The sequence below is a fragment of the Anser anser genome (assembly GCF_964211835.1).
Source record: "Anser anser genome assembly, chromosome: 11".
Lineage (NCBI taxonomy): Eukaryota > Metazoa > Chordata > Aves > Anseriformes > Anatidae > Anser > Anser anser.
In genome coordinates this window covers 22,318,832-22,338,024 of record NC_139732.1, presented here as the reverse complement: position 1 = coordinate 22,338,024, position 19,193 = coordinate 22,318,832, and the positions used below count along the sequence as shown (strand labels likewise).

Genomic DNA, 19,193 nt, shown 5'->3' with positions numbered 1-19,193 from the left:
CTGCACAGCACAGAGAACTCCATACAGTGAATCTGATCAGAGAAAGGGTGCAGGTAAACACAAAATAAAAGCAAAATCACACACAGAAAACCCTCCTCAAAATACTCAGCCACTCACTACCTATGAAGCTTTGTTAGGCCCAAATGAGTCACATTTGCTGAAAGAAAGGAATCAGAGTGGAAAAGTGTGACAGTCTGTGCAAAGACGTTCCCAGAGGTCAGTTTCATACACATAAATATTCCTACAAATGTTGATTTTCTGACAGAAAAGATTAATGCCCTTCATCTTCTACAAAAAGCAACAAAACAAAAAAAAAAAAGAAAGATAAGATTTGCACAAAAACTAAGGACTTTTGTCACAGAAGAAATCTGCATAAAAATGAATGAAAATGTCAGAGGTGGAAAGTGGGGAGCTGCACTCTTCTTTTTGCTGGATGTCTGAAATTCTGAGAAGAAAAGTGCTAGAGAAGCTCCAAGTTTCATTATAATAGTCAGATTAATCAAACACAAAAGAATTTCAGGCAGAGCCCAAAACCGATGGAATACCCTCAGATGCTTACAAGCTATTTAAAAATAAAGTAAGGCATAGTAAGATGCTAAGAAACAAGGCAAAAGGCTTACACAAACTACAAAAATTAAAAGAGAGAAAAAAAAAAAAAACAGAACTTGTAACTCTTCTTCTACCCTCCACCCTGCCCCTGCCTACCTCCAAAGCTGCTGTTCCTGCGATAAAAGGAGGCTTTTTGGTCAATATTGTCTTTCAAAAAATGAAGGACTTCTCACTGTGGACCACCTCCCTGGGCTGCACGTTTAGCTGCTGAAAGACAACCTGGATGAATGAAAAGGGAGGAAGGGATTCAAACCAAATCAACAAACAGTTCGTTTCTCAGCTGCTCCTTGATTCTTCCCACCTCCTCTTTTATGAACATTTGGGCTTTTTTGTTTTTCTTCTGGTTTTGCTGAAGAGAGCAGGGAGCCCATTAGAGCAGGGGGATTAAGAGAGTTGAAGTAGGATTGAGTAATAAAATTGCTGTTAAATAACAGCAATTATGCAAGGCAGATGGCCCCAACGAGAGAGAGCAGTTTCAAACGCGCAGGGACAGGAAGCAGAAGAAAACTCGCTCTGCTTTAGAAGCCTCGTTTGTGTCTGGCTAAATCATCCCAGCCGCCGATTGCTAGAGAAGAGCTGCCCCAGGAGGGTTAGGACACGGGGCAGAGAGATGGAAGGAGGCATTTGAGGAGAAAAAGGCACTAAATGGCAAGTTTAGTTGATGTTTAGCCTAGGCTGGAAGTTCGAGCAGAGCTCTCTGTGCAGCCCACGGTACCACCTACTTGGGTATTAACCTGAGTGCTTGCAAAGGAAGTTTTAACTTTGCTACCACGTGGGAACAGCTGGTTATTAAACTGAAAATGTTAATAATTAATGGCAGTCACAATTTTTAACTGTGACAATTTTATTTTTTTTTAAACTGTGAAATAAGGCAAGGAAGGGAGCTACTTCCCTGTGCACAAGTTAATGTCTACAACTGCTTTTTCTGTTAAATGCAGTGCAGAATCCAGCAGCCTGAGGGTGTATGATTTATTATTTTTTAATTGAAGGTAGCTGGCCAACCTCCTCTGGTATGATCGACGTAGCAAAATGAACAGCTTTTTCTTAATATTAAAAATAAAAGCTGTAGAAGTGAGGGAAGTAAAAAACATATCAAAACAAAGTGGAAAGAGGGGAGAGGGAACTTTTAGCCCTAAAGTAGTAAGAGGTGAGCCAACCTCTGGCAAACTCAAGCAACAAGATACCCATATAGATACGTGTGTATATAGACATATTTCATACATACATACACACCCACCCACACAAAGCAAGCTGAAGTACCCTTTTTTATTAGTCAAATGGTGTTGGCCAGCTCCCAGTTTTTCCCTGCTTTACCAAGAAAGCCAATGGCAAATTTAATAAATAGTTTAGCAATTAAAAATTAAAATAATTTAAATATACACACAGGAGATTTATTTTCCCTGTGATAAAAACAAAAGAGTAAAGTCCCTTTTATTTCATTTGGCTTGCTTTAATTCTCAGATCCTGATTTAATGCACTGAACAGTTTGGCAAGGAAACCCAGTGCATCTTGAACACAAATCCCAAAAACTCCTTAAGAAAAGCAGAGAATCAGTGTGGACAACAGGGGGTTTTACTGTTTTCAAATTAAATACCATAAATATCCGCGGCACCGTGAGGGACAATGAACAGACTGTCCTTACAGCTGGCATCACAGTGTAGGATGGAGAGATGTCAGGCTAAACTTAGCTTTCCATCCAGGTTTTTGTCAATCTGTTTCTGAACTGGATAAAGTTTCCATTAAATAGTATGAAAAATCTGGAAAAAAAAAATGTTTACTGGAAGATTATACAGCACATATTAACTCACGCTCAACCCAAGCTATTGGACAGGGATGAAACCGGATAGTTTGCTTACACATTCAAAACCACAGATTAACCTGAGGGACTAGCAGAAGCACAGAACTTTTCCCTGTCTACTAGTTAAATAAAAATATTCATACTGATGAAAAAAATCCTAAAAATGTCATTTTTTGCCCAAAGTATAAAATTTTATAAAATATAATTAAAGGACATTTTTCCTTTGCCAAATATAAACTTTACAAGTTTTTAATAAAAAAAACTTGAGAAAGCTTTCAAAACTAGAATTCACTTAAGTTTAATAAAATGTGAAAAAGGCAGAGAAAGGAGACACACGCTCTTGACTGAAACCTCCCATGTGAAGCTGTAGATGTGGAAAAAATAGGTTTTCATCCAGTTTATCACACTACAGAACAACACTCGATTAGAAGTCCCCTAGCCCCTTTTGAAGGAGGATAAGTGTTAACCCCCTGCCCTGCGTGTTTCCCATCACATCCTGCCCACTTTGTCTTAATTCCAGCTCTGCACAACTCCTCGCCACCCTTCCATCGGCTCTTGCCTCCACTTTCTGCGCAGTTAGTCTTACTTTTATGGGGTATAAAACAAGCTCTAAATACATAAAACCTTGTTTTAAAAACAAGGAAATTAAAAGAAATTAAGTATGTCAGTTTGTAGCAGCACATAAAAGAGCAATCTCAGTTTACCCCAAACACCACTCTAACTGATTGACTTTCATATTCCTGGCTTCATTCAAGGAAATGAGGTTTGACTGTCGAGTACTCATCTAAATCAGCAGGGCTTACAGAAGTGCTCTGGGATTGCAGTGGGTGAAAGAAACCATCTTACTTCTTATAATGGGAAACAGTTTTTGCTGAGTTATAGCTATGGCTCCAAATTTTTCAGTGCCTAGATAATTAGGAATTCAGAAGGAAAACTGATTACCAGTAGAAGGTTGTGCAAAGTGAGATTCTACAGTAATTCTTTTTTCTTTAGATATTAGTTTCCTCACTGTATTTTCCAACATGAAACTCCAGAGCAGTTCTCTGAAGCCACTAATAAAGTAAGCAGCCACCAGAGCATACCAGACATATGCCAGGTTCTCCACGATGGAGACAAGCACTAGAACAACATCTTGGCCAGCATTCTGTGCTTTGTAGGCAAACCGTCAACACTGAAACGCCTAAAAATATGCCTAATGAAGGCATTACAGTTTATTTGGGTCGCAGAAGGGTGCTCATTTGTATAGTTTTGTTTTGCAAGACAAAACATGTAAAATTAACAAGGAATAAAAGAAAGAAAAAAAAGAAAAAGAACCCACATCCTTCACTTTTTTAGACCACTTTCTAGTTCTACAACCCATCAAAACGTAACACTTTGATTAGTTTTTAGATTGGGTCCACAGAAGCCCATAAAAAAGGTGGATGCGCCCCCTTTTACGTGGGATTCAAGCTGAACAGATCTGAAAGATGATTGCAGTGATACTGTACTGCACATGCAGCCACAACCACATGTTAGGAATTTTAGTACGTCAAGATAAATGATGAGGTGCTGGCGAGAGTGAACTTAAATTGAAAATAACCAATGGGACCACCAGGGTAACCAGAGGATCTCTTCCCCCAGAGCCTGCATGCCTGAACACTGTTACACAAAACCAAACCCATCAAAATAGTATTGTACAGGTCACAAAATGAATTAAACTATCCAGCTGATTGTAGTCTAACCTTACAAGAAATGTCCTCCTGAAGACTTGTGGTCATATGTTCTCAATAGCTGCCTTTTGGACAAAAGCAGGAAAGGAGGAAAAAAAAAGAAAAGAAAAGAAAAGAAAACTGTTAAAAGCAGCAGAGGCTGTGAATAACAAAAGGAGACATAATGAGAACTCATTTCTAGCTGACCTACCGGAATGGTCAGTCTTCATGGGCAGAACTACATCCATGGTGACCCAACACTGATCCACCTGAACGGAGAGCCAAGCAAAACCCTCACTGCTGCTGCAAGACTTTCATTCTTTGAGTTATCTTATATACTTTTAAGATTTCTTACTGTTGACATGCTATTGTTACATGTGTGAACATACTCTTCACACTTGCACAGAACCTCACAGACTTTTCATAGTTACAAGGATGTCCCAGAAAGGAATTCATTTCTGAGTTACTCTTCTCAGGAATGACTTATTTGTACATGACACTACCTGTGATGTCTAGAAAACACATAAAACATTCCTGAAAAGAAGTCATTTCCTCCCTGGACAAAGACATAAATCCTCTGACAACATAAAATCTACAAAAACAGAACAGGGACAGGCATTACGCATAGGAATACCTGGCTTGGTGTTGAAGTCTCTTTTCTTTGAACTATGAACAGTGTGACACAGGTTAGACTAATGTAAACATTGACATAACCGAGAAAAACTCATGTCTTGAGGAACATGCAGTCTGAACATCTGAATGCACAGGAGGGCCTTAACAAGGTGCTCTCCTTACCTATTGATTTCAATTGATTTGTACACTCTCCATTCCACACTGGTGAAGGTTTCATTCTCCTGAAATCTACTGAATGCTATTTCACTGTGTGGCATGCATTTACAATCACTTTTTTCGCAGAAGAGACTTGAGCATGCATCAGTCTAATTGCTAACGAAAACCTCTCCTGAACTCAAGCTGTTCCTGATATGCTTCATCTTCTATGTGAGCTGAAAACACAAAGAGAAAAAGAATTCTCAGTCACACCACAGAACAAAGACAAATATCCCTACAGCTTCTATTAAGTGTGTGTGTGTGTGTGTGTGTGTGTGTGTGTGTGTGTGTACGACTCCTGTGAAAGCAGAGGATGCCTAAACCTCAGAAGAAAAGCTGGTCAAGAGCAGGACTTTCTGATGAAGACAGGAAAGGCACTGTAGCCAATATGAGTGTAGCAAGAGAGTGGTATGGGGTAGCATGCTGCAGACTTGCCATCTCAATGCTTTCTCAATGTCATTTCCAAGCGATAAATTATTACTAAACAACCATGCTAAAATGTACAGGCCTTGCTTTATTTTTAGGCTTCCATTTGGATGCCAAACTCTTTAAACATCACCCAGTCTGGGAAACACTATTAAAAAAGAAACTGAAGCATAGCCAAATTCTTAGCCTGTCACAAACATTGTATTCAATAGCTGTGGTTCAGTTTGCATTGTATTTGTGCGTCAACAAATACCCTAGAGAAAAGTGTGAATTTACATAAAGTGCAGTACTTACCAGGGATAACATTCCCAGAATTTGGGTGTGCACAACCCTTCTTTTCAGAAAAATGTTACCCTGAATTCAATCATGTAGAATAGCTACATGCCATTCATTAATACATTAAATTATGAACCATATATTGACAATAACCATAAATCAACTCAGTTGAAAAACAAACACAAAACAACCCCTCCCCCAGTAAATTTCATACTTTTCTAAGGCATGCATGCATCATTAAGATAATCAGGTTCTAGCAAACACGTATCCTTTCCGTGCTAGCTTAGCAAATTTGAAAAGGTATTTTTTGTTGAAATCAGTATCAAATTTCCCATAAGTTTCAGTGGAGAGAGGCTTTCACCTTGCTGCTGCAGGTTGGATAACAAGACAGGTATCACGAGTTTTGCAACCCAGCTTTTTATGGTTGAATTCCAAACTGAGGTATCGCCACAAATAGCTGGACAAAGACGACAAGAAGTACCAGAAAGGAGAGAGCTCAAAAGAATTGTTCACATTTTTTTAAAAAATGGTTTCATAAATTCATTGTACAAAATAGGATTTGCAGACTCAAAAGCTTAACTATCACATTTTCCTTGTACTGGAAATTTAGATAATAACATTATCTACGATTGATATCTTCCTTACAGGCTTAATCTTACTTCTCGGTTGACAGCAGGGCTTGCCAGATAGCATCTGTCTTCAAATACTTCAGAACTACACTGTTACACCACAGTCCGGTCAAACTGTACTTGCTCCTAAAGCAGAGAGCAACTTAGAGCTGCACTATTCATAAATACACATTTATTTTTCATTAGAAATGCATAATTACAGCATTTAAAAGCATTTTCCCCTAGAAAAGTAGTTAAGCAACAGTACAAACAAAATTGTTAGTCTTCTGCAAATACATTTTTCATTACACTGAACAGAAAACAACAGCAAATTGCTAATACTTGCAGTTATGGGATTTTTCTTTTTTTTTAAATATTTTCCATTTTTGTTATAAACACCATAGCAAATAAAAAAGCTGTTTAAACAGTGAAAAATATTTGAGCTCTTAATCTTCTATATGTGGTAAAGCAAGTATTGCCAAGCAGCAATACACTTCCTAAGATATTTGCAGACATTCAAATGGCGTATTTCACAGAAGAAATGACCGGATGAAACATTTAGTCTCAGTGTTTCGTAATTAGTTCTCTTCCCAAAATTATTATTTTTTCCTCTTTAAATATACCTAAGAGCAGGCCGTGTAATTTTTCTGAAGGGCACATTCTCAACAGCTGCAGTGACGTAGCTCCAATTGCAGTAAATGGGTCTGACTTATTCCAGGTGAGCACAAACAGATCATCAGAAACCCGCGATTTGCAGGAGATGTACGAGGTGCGACCAGTAGTCTACCGGGCATTTCCATTTTCCCGTCGCTGCACGAGGACTACAGCACTTAACTTCCCACCGGGGTTCACTGGCATCTCGGTTCACACAGCTTTTCGCAATTTTCTTATTGAATTTGGATTGCTCCGTGTTCTATCTGCATTTCTGGTTGGATTGCTGATTGAAGGGTATCAGCGCCCTGGAAAAGGAAACATGAGATCAGGAAATCAATATAAAAATGTTTTTCACTGATGCAGCCAAAGGAGCACAAATGGATTATACTAATATAAAGTTTCTGTATGTACCAATACAAAATCAGCATGAGTATCAACTCTGTGCCAGAGCTGAAATGGGAACGTGCTTCAAAAGGCTCCAGAAATGACCAGAAAAACAGAATGGCTTCGTACAAAGACTAAGCAGACTGATGCCTTTCAGGCTGGAAAAGAGAAGGCTGAAATGATGAAATCATTAGGATCTATAAAATCACAAGTTGCACGGAGAGAGCAAATAGAAAAAGTTATTTGAATTTCTCTTCCCAGGAAGGAACCACCTCTTAAAAGAAACAAAAAGAAAGCTGTTTCTTGCCCAACAGGTGCTGATGCTATGGAAAGTCTTGTCCCAGTACACCCCATGTGCTGGCAGCTCAGGGGCTACAAGGTGGAGCTGAACAGTGTCAGGGATGAAAAGTCCATCAAAGGCAATCACAGAAAAGCCAATAGGAAATCCCTGAATGACAAAACTATGGTAGGGAAGGACAGTACAATTATCTGTTTGCCCTGTGCTTGTAATTTTCCCTGCTGGTGGTGGACACAGTCTAACAAACTGCTGACCTTACCCCTGCAGTCACTCCCTGCTCTGTGTGAAATGAGAACACTGCTACCAAACTGATTTTTTTCCTTAAAATTCTTCCTAGAGGCCTCAGATTCTACTCACTTTCCAAGCAAAAGCAGTCCTTCATGAAAGAAGTTAAAGACAATGAAACGGCTTTAAGAGGAAGTCTCATTAAGGATGAAATTGCCATGTACTTTGAAAGAAAACTGTATTTTTAACCAAGTTAGTCAGAGTACAAAAAAATGGATTATCGAGCACGTCCCTCCTTTACAGCTATAAAATGAAGAGCATTTAAGAACAGCTGTATTGGCTTGGATAAAGTCCATCACACCCAATAATCCTTCCCCTGATAGCAGCCAATACCACGAACATAGATAAACTACAAGAAAAGGGCAAGCACTTAATGATATTTTCCTGCACACTCCCACAGATTCCAGAGATCTGCCCTTGATGGATTTTCCCTCCATAAATTCACCTAATCGATGCTTTATGTAACGTCCTGGATACAGAAGTGTTTCTGCGGAGATACTTCTTTTACAAATAAGTCTTGCCTGAAGCCCCGCTTTATGCTCTCAGCCTAGTATTGAAACCTGATGAACCACAAAAAAAACAGGGATGGAAACTCAGCTAGATTTCCCGTCCTTTAGGTTTTATTATACCATCACTACTTATTTATTCAAACGAAAACGTTGGAGGTTCAAAATTATAAAGCACTGCTTCTAAACTAAGATTTTTTTGTGAAATTTTTGCCCCATCTTTTTCCTTTGCTGTCAGTAATTGCACAGCACAACATTTTTTCCTATTCAACTTCACAGGTAATTTGGCATTTACTTACACGTTCAATAAATTAGTGACTAATTCTGATTGCTAAATTTGTTAGCAGGTAAGTTTTAAAGCGGCCATCGAAGTTTTCTTTCCCATTAGAAGGAAACTTCACTGAAGTAAAATAATTCCCAAATAATAGTCATAACAGCAATACTGAATATTTATCCAAAATTCAGGCCAGAAGTAGAAGACAGCCCAAAGAGATTAGAAGAACAATTGAGGTTTGGAGTTGTGCTTTTTCCAAAGCTAATGAAATCTAACACCAACGTATGAAATTTGAGCATAGAATTAATCCAAATATTCTCTGTTGTCATCACATTTTGTACTTCTAAATTCGGCAAGTTGGTATAAGCAAGTATGCTACTGAGACACAAAAGCAAGCTAAATCTAAATCTTGAAAAATAAATTTGGCTTCGAACTATGCCTCTGTATATGCATTTGCAATTGTATGCCTGCAAAAGACTGTTGTTATATTTATAGTTTGTGTTTATATATGCACTTTAAGGGCACTAAGAGGTTTTTGGAATACTAGCTATTAATAATTCTGTATACAGTTAATTTGCAAATGCAAGAATCATGCTTCACATGGAAAATACTAAGTCACAGTGTGTATTACTATCTGCTTCAGCTGAAGTCAGAGAAGGGATTCATTTCAAATAGCCTCACTTTACCTTCAGGCAGAGCTTTCAAGAAAAAGAGGTGAGAAAACTGGCGTCTTGTTTTCAGACATTCATTAAAATTCATATTTGTGGTGCTTCAAGCATGGAATTTGCATAGGGCTTGGCATCCAACCCCAGCAGATAATTAACTCCTCTTTACAAAGGTTTGATTGAGAAATAGATTCAAAATCACTGAGAACATCTCAGTATCTTGGCAAAGAAGCATACGAAAACAGATAAAATCGTTTCTACAACCTCACTGAGAGATACATTTAAGACTTTTCCCTTCTGATAAAAGATCTTTCTAAAATGATGTACGACTATTTCAGCCAAAAAACCTACTGGGTTATTCATATAACTCAGGGTAACGCAAATACCAAGTTGGTTTCTCCAATTCATTAACAGACCCTTGGTTTTCAGTTTGTGTAAACTGAGGAAATATTTATGGTAAACTTATTTTTAGTCTGTTTTTCCTTCCATACTCTTCTTATTTCACATTCCTTTTCTGTTTCTCTCCAGCTTTGTATAAATCTGTGGTTAACCACAACATTAAAACCTAACACGGTGCAAAGTGTCTCTGAAGAGAAAAGTAGCTCCTTTGGTGGCTGCCAGCTGTGTGGGAGACGGATGCTGATGTTTACAACCTTAACCTCCTGCCCATCAGAGGTGGGAGGCGAGGAGGGAGGACAGGCACAAGGAACAGACCCAGGCCGTGGACATTAAATTTGAGAATTTCCAAGGCCTGAAGTGAGGATAGCAGCATGTCAGGAGAGAAACACCTTGCTATCTGATGCCTATATGCATTATTAATTGCATGGGACCAGCAATGTAGTTGATCCTTGAGGACTTTGGCAAATCAGGCAAAATCTCTGCAGCAACACGTGTGACAACACAGGTGACTATGAATAAATTACTGAGGAGCCTTGGGGATACTGGTAACAGAGACAAACCTAGGTAAAGGGGAAAAGTGACTGTTAAAGACTCACCTACACGAAGAGATTAGCGTATTGCACACTCATATGCCAGGCAGCCTACTCCTTTTTGGCAGGTAGCATCATTTTTCTGAAGAGCACTTTCTAGCACCCATGTGGGGAGTCAGCATGGACTGGGGCAACTTAGCAATATGTCAAGCAGCAGCATCTTTTGTTTGAGGGTGTAACTTGCTACTGGAATAGCTAATGTGTTCTAACTTCATATATCAAACCGACCTGTGGATTACCCTTCCCCTGGAAGAAGGGCTCAGCACCTTAGTTTTGTGCACAGAAACTTTGGACATGATTCCCTTGATTTCTTTTGCAATTTTTTTTTTCCTTGAGAGACTCAATATCCAAAAGTTTGCATCCAGCTCAGAATTCTCTACAAAACTGGGTATTTATCAGACAAAAATCCATTCTAAAATTGTATGCTGAGGATAGCATTATATTCTGGCTAGCAGGCAAAAGTATTTTTCAAAACCACTAGGCATTCTCTAGAAAAGGAGCCCACTACAGTTGGGTTCATGGAAGAATGTGTAACCATCTTCAGAAAAACTTCAGACAGCTGTTTTAAGTCAGTATTCTCATACTGTCACCAGACATGGCTTCATGCTGATAGGAAGCTTTTTCTAGGCTCAGATATATGACAGTTCAAACTGATTAAAAAAAAAAAATACACCTCCTACACCTTAACTGAGACAATCAAGTGCTCACTTACAATTGCAAACACTGCAGCTCCTGTGGGAAATCCAGGCTGTGGATCAAAATAGCTGGAAAACTGCTGTCAGAAAGGGAATAACATTCTTAAAAGAAACCTCAGTCTGAAAAATACTTTCTGGATAGATTCCGAGCAAGTTTTTCTCCATGTGCTGTAAACATGCTTCTCAGCCTTCAAGGGTGCAGAAAAACAATGATGGCCAAAATAACTATTATCTTAGGGGCATTGAGCAAGAACACTGAAGCAGGAATAGTCAAAGACCATTTCATACCTTTAAGAAAATTACGTCTATTATACATTATTATTTTCTACAGTTTGGAAATAAGATCATAAACTCATTTGACACCATTCACAGCTTTCAGAAAGTGTTTCTTACTGCAAAAGATTTTGTATTTCTAGTTTGGAAACAGGATCATAAACTTATTTGGACTGCAGCATTTGTGGATAGGTATTATAGCTCATCTGCCAGATGTTTCAACCGAAGTACTTTGAATGGTAAATATATATGTATGTAGTATATACATATATACACACACACTCATACATACTTGACTAGTTGCAGAGTGGTCTGTCACTGGTGTGAGCTGCACATACTGGACTTGGATATCGCTGCCTTGGAGTGGGGATCCATCGACACCTCCTGACGCAGGCTCCGCAGATGCAACCGCTATCAGCTGAGCGCCCTGCAACACCTGCAAGCAAAGCAGTGGAGAAAGCAGCTTGTAAACAGCCACAATCAGAAATGTGTTATGAAACATCTAACTTAAAACAGATGCAAAATCAAAGACGGCTAAAGAGAAACACAAGAAAACTTGTCTATCAGGAACAGTTACTTTAAAGCACATGGGTTTCCCAGAAGGACGTGGGACAGACACGGAAAGATTCTCGTACAAGATGCTCGCTGCATTTTGCCTTACGAGACCTGGATTCTTGCAGCTCTTTACTGGAAGGATTAATAAGCACCGCACCCAGAAATGTTGAACTCTCGGATGATCCCTAACACGAAACAGTTTGTATTCTACACGTACCAGCACTAGCAAAGAAATAAGTCATCCTGCAGGCCTACGCTAAATATGTCAATTTTAATATTAATTTTTTTAATGCTAGAGTAATATCATCTATTACCACACAGAGAACAGGACAATTTTAACAACTAATAACAATTAGCGCACTAATCCCCCAGACTAATTGCTATTATTCTCTGGCAGCACCCAATTCCCCTAGTTTCGTTGCGAGTCCTACCTAAGGGAAAACATGATTTGTAGACTTAAAAAGCCCTGTGGGGGATAAAAAAGGAAGCACTGCTTTTAGTACATAATGCTGTAGTTCGAAAACCAGTCTGTTTGTTCTCATCAGCCTCAGATGGACACGGGCAGTACCATGGGCTCAGGCCCTTCGGTGCTCAGGCCCCTCGTATGAGCAGGTGGTGGGAAGGCAGCAAAGCTTTGCAGGCAGTGACCACTGGAGGAAGCTGGTTTAGAAACCTTTCTGCTTGGTTTTACGATGGCAGAAAGTGAGGGGGAGAAAAAAAAAAAGGCACATTTGGCTTCACTTTTATCATCCTTGCACCTTCAGGTTCAAGATCAAAGGGTGGAAGACAGGTTTGTTGGGGAAAAAAAAAGAGCTTCTTGCTCAGTTTTGCTTGCTTAGGCATGTGCTGCCTCCTTGCCTGGAAATGCTGTGCTCCTACGGCTGGGAAACATTTCAAAAGATTCTTCAAATCATTTTGGGATATATTTATGGCAAACTGCTCACATCTAGTAATACTGGCTTTCAAAAGGCTTAACAGTTACTGCCCTCATGATAAATGACACCTTCATAGGTGTTGAAAAAGACAACCGATGAAGGATTAACAATTCTGTTAATGATTATTGCAAATACTAAGTGGGATAGACCGAGCAGGTTGCACTAAGCGTGTGATAATGTCAATAGCACACAACCATCTTCCTGAATAATATTTTTACTGTTACATAAATACAGACACGGAGCCAAGATACTTACTCTCACAGCCAAATGCATTCAACTTTTGACAATTTATTACAGCAATGTTTCTATTCCTATTGTACATGAAGGTGTAGATGTATGAATTACTGCTAATTAACGCTCATAGTCTCTGTGAGCTCATGTGCTCTCCACGTCTGCATTTTGACTGGTCTGGACTGAAAGTCCCCTATGACCTCCAGCAAGCAGAGAGCAGTTGATTCATCTAAATCTGCTTGCTTAAAAACGTTCTTGTGATTAGATTAATTTTAATTTACTCCTAAAAATGCAAGTCAGAATAAAAGTCATGTATGTGAACAACGTTAAGTCCCCAAACTCATTTTTAAAATTCAGCTGAAATACACAAATTCAGTTTCCATATGCTGTGAACAGCGTTTTTGTTTTTTTTTTAACTAAGGTATTCAAACCACAGCAATAAAAAGATGTCTTTCAAACGAAGGGAAGGGAACAAAGAACAAAAATAACATACTTAACAAAAGTTTTTCTTAAAAGTATGATTTCTCAGCTGATCGGAGGGTGGGTGGCCATGAAGGAGTGGGCAGACCAGAACTTCTCCAGGGAGTGTGGGAGGCAGAAAGAGGTGACCTCTATAAATGACCTTTGGGGTGTTGTCAGCATTTTATAGGGATCTTGGGTGTTCTGAGATACAGTCAGCATCAAGCTGCAAAAGGGTGCTACGTTTTGTTTTTACAGGAGTAAGCAAAATTAATTCTCTTGTCCTGCAGTGTTTACTTTGGAACTACATGGTACGTGTTGTCAGAACCACATCGCGGTCTGTCCCATTGACCAGGTTTAAAATGTGTTTTATCTCATTAATTTCTGAAGCATAAACCTCAGAAAGGCAGTGAGCAACTGAACCAGCCCATCATTCTTGTATACGAACTGTTTTACGACAAGGAGGCCTAAAGCTTATAACCAACATCTGTTTTACGGTATGCTCTCACCTGCACACCTTCCAGCACTTTTTAAAAGATCTCATTTTTATAGTACAAAATCTGACTATATTCAAGACTAGAGGAGGGACAGATACATACACTGTGCTTGGCTTCCAGTTGTATAGTCTGAGAAAAACAGATAATGATAAATTGGAGAAATAGCACAAAATAAAAAAGAATAAATTTGCAACTATTCAATATTCAAGAATGGGAGGCAAGTGGCCAAGTAAGACAGACTCATTGGCACTAATATTATGCCAAACTGTTTGGGTTTTGCAAACCAGGTGATTGGATCTACATCGGATGTTGCACTGACATGTTCATCCTCCACCCAATGCCTTCTTTCTTTACTTTTTTCCTATAGCTACAAAACATCCAACTGGGGAACCTGATCTTGGTTTTTAGGAAGCAATGAAAAAAGAAGCACGATGACAGTGCAATGCATGTTGTGAAGAAGAGAGAACGAACTCCATCTAAAGAGCTTTTTACTGCTGGATTCACACAAACTAATCAACTGTTGAAGACACACTGAGCAGTGCGGTTATTTTTGGGTTTAGGGAAAGTCATTCTTCTACCAGCATATTAGTTACAGAAAGAAAGCACGATAGGATGCTTGGATGCCAGCAAAAGAACATTTTTCAAAAATGAGAACCATTTTGCTTCTTCAGGCTTCTCTTTGTTTATTTGTCATGCCCAGTCTACTTCTTGTATGTTCAAAATCACTTCCAAAAAAAAAAAAAATCAGTCTGGACTTTGAAAATTAAAAGCAGAAATATCTAATGCTGAAAAAGCCTCCTTAATGTTCTCTGCCTTGCACATGCTAACATTAATAGTTGTCTTATGTTTCCTTAAATACCACCTAGCTTGTGTATCAATCCTCTTTTTTTATATTTTTTTTTGGTAAGAGATTTGGAAATAAAGCTGGTTCTGTAATCACGATGACACAGCACCTTGTGTTTGATCTGCTGAGCCGAAGAGGGATCAATCCAAGCTCAGGCTCAGCCTGGAACATTTGATCCCTCTCCATGTGTCTGAGCACCTCTGTGTCGAACGTGACACGGTGACCTACAGCATGCTGAAGATATCACTTCACTAATCACATTGTATTATTCATAAGATAACACAATTTACAAAGAATCTCAAGTGTATTCGGACAGGAAAATCCAGCTGAACTGACATTAAATACAACAATAAATTACATTTTCTCTAGGCGCTACTGGCAATTAAGATAAATTTATTACATTTCTCTCAACTTCAACATATGCTAGAAGTTTATTTTGCTGCAGAACTAAGACTGAAGTCACAGTTTCTAATTCTCACAGACAGAAGTATTGAGAAATGTTTTGTTCAGAAAAAGCCTCATGCAGGCCGACAGAGCGGCAAGTCTGGTTATGGTCCTTGGGCTCTGCTTGCATTTGTAAAACTTCCTTCTTTCACAGTATGCAAAGTGCTTTATAAAAACAGATATCCCCATTTCTTTTAGCATAGGGTAGAATGGTCCAAGAGGAAGAAATTCCCTCAAAATCGCATGTTGACAGGCAGAGAGACAAACAAATGTGAAAAAGGACAGAGTCCATGGAGAGGTTTCACGTGGATCCAAACAAACTCCTCTAATCTGCAAGCCCATGCTCACCCAGATAAAAACAGGACTTAACTGCAGCCCTGTAACTTCAGTAAGCCTCACATAATAGTTTTGCTCTGTTTGCAAATGCCACAAGTTTTATACGAAACTGTAGCAAGGCTGCAAAAATTAAAGACATAAACGGATCGACAGCTGTATGTAACACAGCCTTAGTGGAGGAGCAGGGAACAGAGCCTTTAGCAAAAGGGGCAGGTGCAAGTATATGGCTTTTCTTTGGCTGCTCGCTCGTCTCCCAGACCAATACTTAGTAATTCTTACCTGCCCTTGACCTTAAAATAAAGGAATTGTACCACAACAATTAGCAATCTGCCCTGAAAATGAACTTCTCGTCGCAACTCCACTGGGCTTCCCTAACATCCTGCCTCCCTGCTCCAAAGCAGGTAACAGAATACGGTTAAACTGAGAAATAATAAACTTCACTTCCAACAGAAGCGATTAATTCACGCTGTAAAATACACAGAACAAGAAGCTTGACGACAGACCTCCCTTTCACACAGGCACAAAAGCCGTGCCTGACATCCAGTTTCTCTCAAGCTAACTTGGGCAGGTGAGAGCTCAAGTCAATGGTAAGCCCTTACAATTAAGGAGCCTTTTTCCTTAACAAAGATATTTTTTTAAAAGTAATTCAGGAGAATATTTGGAGAAAGGAAGTGTTTGGTCATCTGTCTGGCCTGATCTTCACAACCCTTCATGTCCCAAGCCTTGCTTCCTAAAAGGTTGCCATGCTGCCTGGTGACCCTGGTGAAGACAACTGGCCTAAATTAAAAAGCAAGCACAGAAGAGCCCCTTCCCTCACTATATCCATCAGCTTTCAGAGTAAGAAAACGTTCCCTAACACCTTCAGAAAGAAATGTAAATGCATTTCTGTTAGTTTTGATTTTAAATGGCCCTAGAAACGCCAGAAGGAAAAGTCTTTCGCTCAGATCTTCAAAATGAAGTGTGAACTCCTGGCACTGCTAGCGAATAACAGAACCGCAGCCTCTTTGACCACAAATTTATTTTCCTTCAAGTTCTACGGCTGTCAATAACACGGAAGAGCTGACGGGTTCGATAAAATGAGCTAAGGGACAGACAGATCCCTCCCATGCACTCAGAGCATCCTGTGCCCACACACGTTACCCGTCCCTCCTTACAGCAATTTTAACTCACACCTATCCAGCTGTGCTCCCACTGATCTGAACCTTTGTGGTGTTTTTTTCCTTCCCCCCTCTATTTTTTTCTAGCATTTTCTTTTCAAAGTCTTGATGGTTAGCAGCATGCGAGACATTGAGCCTGGAGGTCCCAGCTTTCTATTTTTGGTTCCCTTTTCAGTGAGCTGCTTGCCATACAAAACGTGGTAATAATAAAATTAGTAGTAATAATGAAAACCAGCTAGTTTCTCTGCTCTCCTCCTTTCCATTTTCGCCCATAACTAATAGTTCCATTCAATATTCGACTGCCAGGGCAGGAAATAATATTACTACTAATAAAAAAAGATTAAAATATAATAGGTTTTCCTTCAGTTTATTCCAAAATCTTGCAAGCATAGTTTCCAACCATGGTTTAATTCGTATCACATCCTCTCCTGACTTTACTTATCATTGAAAATTATTCTTCTAGATGCCCACAACTTTTAAAGTCATTCTCTAGACCCCAACCTGCAAAACCAAAAAGTAATCGGTTTGGGATAGCTGAAGTTTGTTTACAAAAATAAAAAATAAAAAGACATTCCTCAGTCTGGTCCTTGCCAGACTGAGCTTTCTAAAACACGTTCTTGCTACTGTTGTTGTGTGCTTTTTTATTAATTTGGGCAGGCACATATGTTTGCCTACCTATAAAAAAAACTTAAAAACAAGACTCGCTGGGATTTTGGTGTCTTTTTTTCCATCGTTTCTTTCCATTGCTGCTTCAGGAATGCAATAAAAGATGCCATTTCTTTAAAAAATGAGACTTTGAGTCACTGAAAGGGTGGTTGTTTACAGAAGGTTCACATCCGAAAATCCTGTAACATTTACAGACAGCAAGCACCATTTCAGCACACCTTGAATAAAAGAAAAGAGTTGTGCATAGGAAAAAGGAAGGCCCTTGGCGGCATTTTCTAGCTAAAACATTGATAAAAGGACAGTTTGGGTACAAAAGTGCATGGATAGCAATGGTTTTAGATGATTCCTAGAAAATAACAAAAATAAAAACCTATCATCCCCCTAAATTGTCATCATTGATGGTAATACCAGGTGAATACATTCAAAGAGCAAGCACAGTTCCTTCCTCCAAATGTTAAGAAGCTCTGCTGATGAACGTGTTCACGTAACTAAGAAAATTCCCTCCGATTCTTTTAAAATATCTTTCTGGAGCCTTAAGGCTAAGAAAAGCCACTGTATAGAATGCCAATAAAGGATTTCTTTAGTAGGTTTACAGGTTTATAGATGTGTTTACCTGGGGCAACTGAGCTCTATTTAGCTGCAGGACATATATCTTTATTATCAGAAAATCAGTGAGCTCCTTGAAAACATCAGAGGTTTGGTCTAATCAAAGGCTCGGTGGCCTTGGCATTTACTAAGGACTCTGGAACAGACGATGCAGAACGCCAAAAGACTGGAGCTGATGGCATAAAATCTTGGTTCCTTTCACAAAGACTTTTTTAGTTCCTAATTCCACTTGATGAGTCAGAGAAGGACCCAACACTAGGAAACGAGTCCAGTATGGGAGATGCTACAGTCTAATGGAAATTTGGTAACCTGCCTCTTTAGGCCATTGGTTCAATTTAACCAAGGTCAATTGTATCGAAAGGCTCTTACCTGACAGTGGCTGCTGCTGTTATTTTGGTGATTGTACAGTCCAGTTCCAGTGAAATTAGCTTTAATGTATTAACACGACAAAAAGGAGTGGCGGCACGAGAGGGGCTGACCTAACCTGCTCTCAAAGAAGCACTCGTCCCCACGTTAAGATCGAGCAGTATTACCTGAAAGCCATAGCTACACTTGCACTGCATTTGCCTATCCCATACATATAGAAAATCAGAATGTGTATGGTCTGATAATATATTATCTTCCCAGAGCAATAAATTCCCATTGAACTTTTAATTCTTCAGAACACGGAGTTGACAATCTGGACCCAAGGATCACTACATCCTACTGCATACTTTTCGTCCTATATTTAAAATTAAACAGTATTTTGACAGAATTATAAGACAGTTTTAGGACTAAGTTTTATCTTCCAAACTTTAAAAAAAAAATATTAACAGCAATAAAAGGCTGGAAGTTCCTCTTCGAAGAAGATAAGGAAGACAGATGGCCCCCAGTGTCACAGAAAATATCTGCAGCTTTTCTTTCAGTAACTAGTGATGAGAAGCACACAGAGGTATAAGCGCAGGGAAAATGCAAGCCTTCCTTTAGATCATTTACTGGCCCCTTTCTTAAGGGAAAGCCTCTAAATATGAGGCTTCTAGCCTTCTTAAGGTGTATTCTTACTTGTGGTGTATGTCTGACTTTGAACTGCTAAATATTAAGGTGAAGGAGAAAGCCAAAATATATACCACTGATGTTTTCTGTAAATAATTCCGCATTTTAATTTCTTATTTTTCAAGGCAAACTTACTCTAATTATCATTTTGCTATTAGCAGCCTCACCACAAGAG

General features: G+C 39.1%; 2 protein-coding genes across 9 annotated transcripts in view; both read right to left on the bottom strand.

Moving 5' to 3' along the window:
- Positions 1-6,379, bottom strand: part of ZNF469 (zinc finger protein 469) — a 230,424-nt gene extending 224,045 nt beyond the window's left edge. The window contains exons 1-5 of the mRNA XM_083851752.1: positions 6,271-6,379; positions 4,891-5,099; positions 4,307-4,364; positions 2,204-4,181; positions 706-828 (exon numbers count right to left, since the gene is read on the bottom strand). The gene's annotated coding sequence lies outside the window, so the exon portion shown is untranslated. The remainder of the gene's footprint in view (positions 1-705; positions 829-2,203; positions 4,182-4,306; positions 4,365-4,890; positions 5,100-6,270) is intronic.
- BANP (BTG3 associated nuclear protein) overlaps positions 6,117-19,193 on the bottom strand; it is a 146,349-nt gene continuing 133,272 nt past the window's right edge. For 5 of the 8 annotated variants that reach the window (XM_083851760.1, XM_083851763.1, XM_083851762.1 and 2 more), the window contains 2 exons: positions 11,549-11,692; positions 6,407-7,192 (listed from right to left, as the gene is read on the bottom strand). In XM_083851760.1, coding sequence (XP_083707886.1) covers positions 7,121-7,192; positions 11,549-11,692 — 216 coding nt within the window. In that variant the 3' untranslated portion in view covers positions 6,407-7,120. Of the gene's footprint in view, positions 6,381-6,406; positions 7,193-11,548; positions 11,693-19,193 lie in introns of those variants that run through there. The other 3 variants (XR_014589051.1, XR_014589052.1, XR_014589053.1) reach the window with 2 other exon arrangements.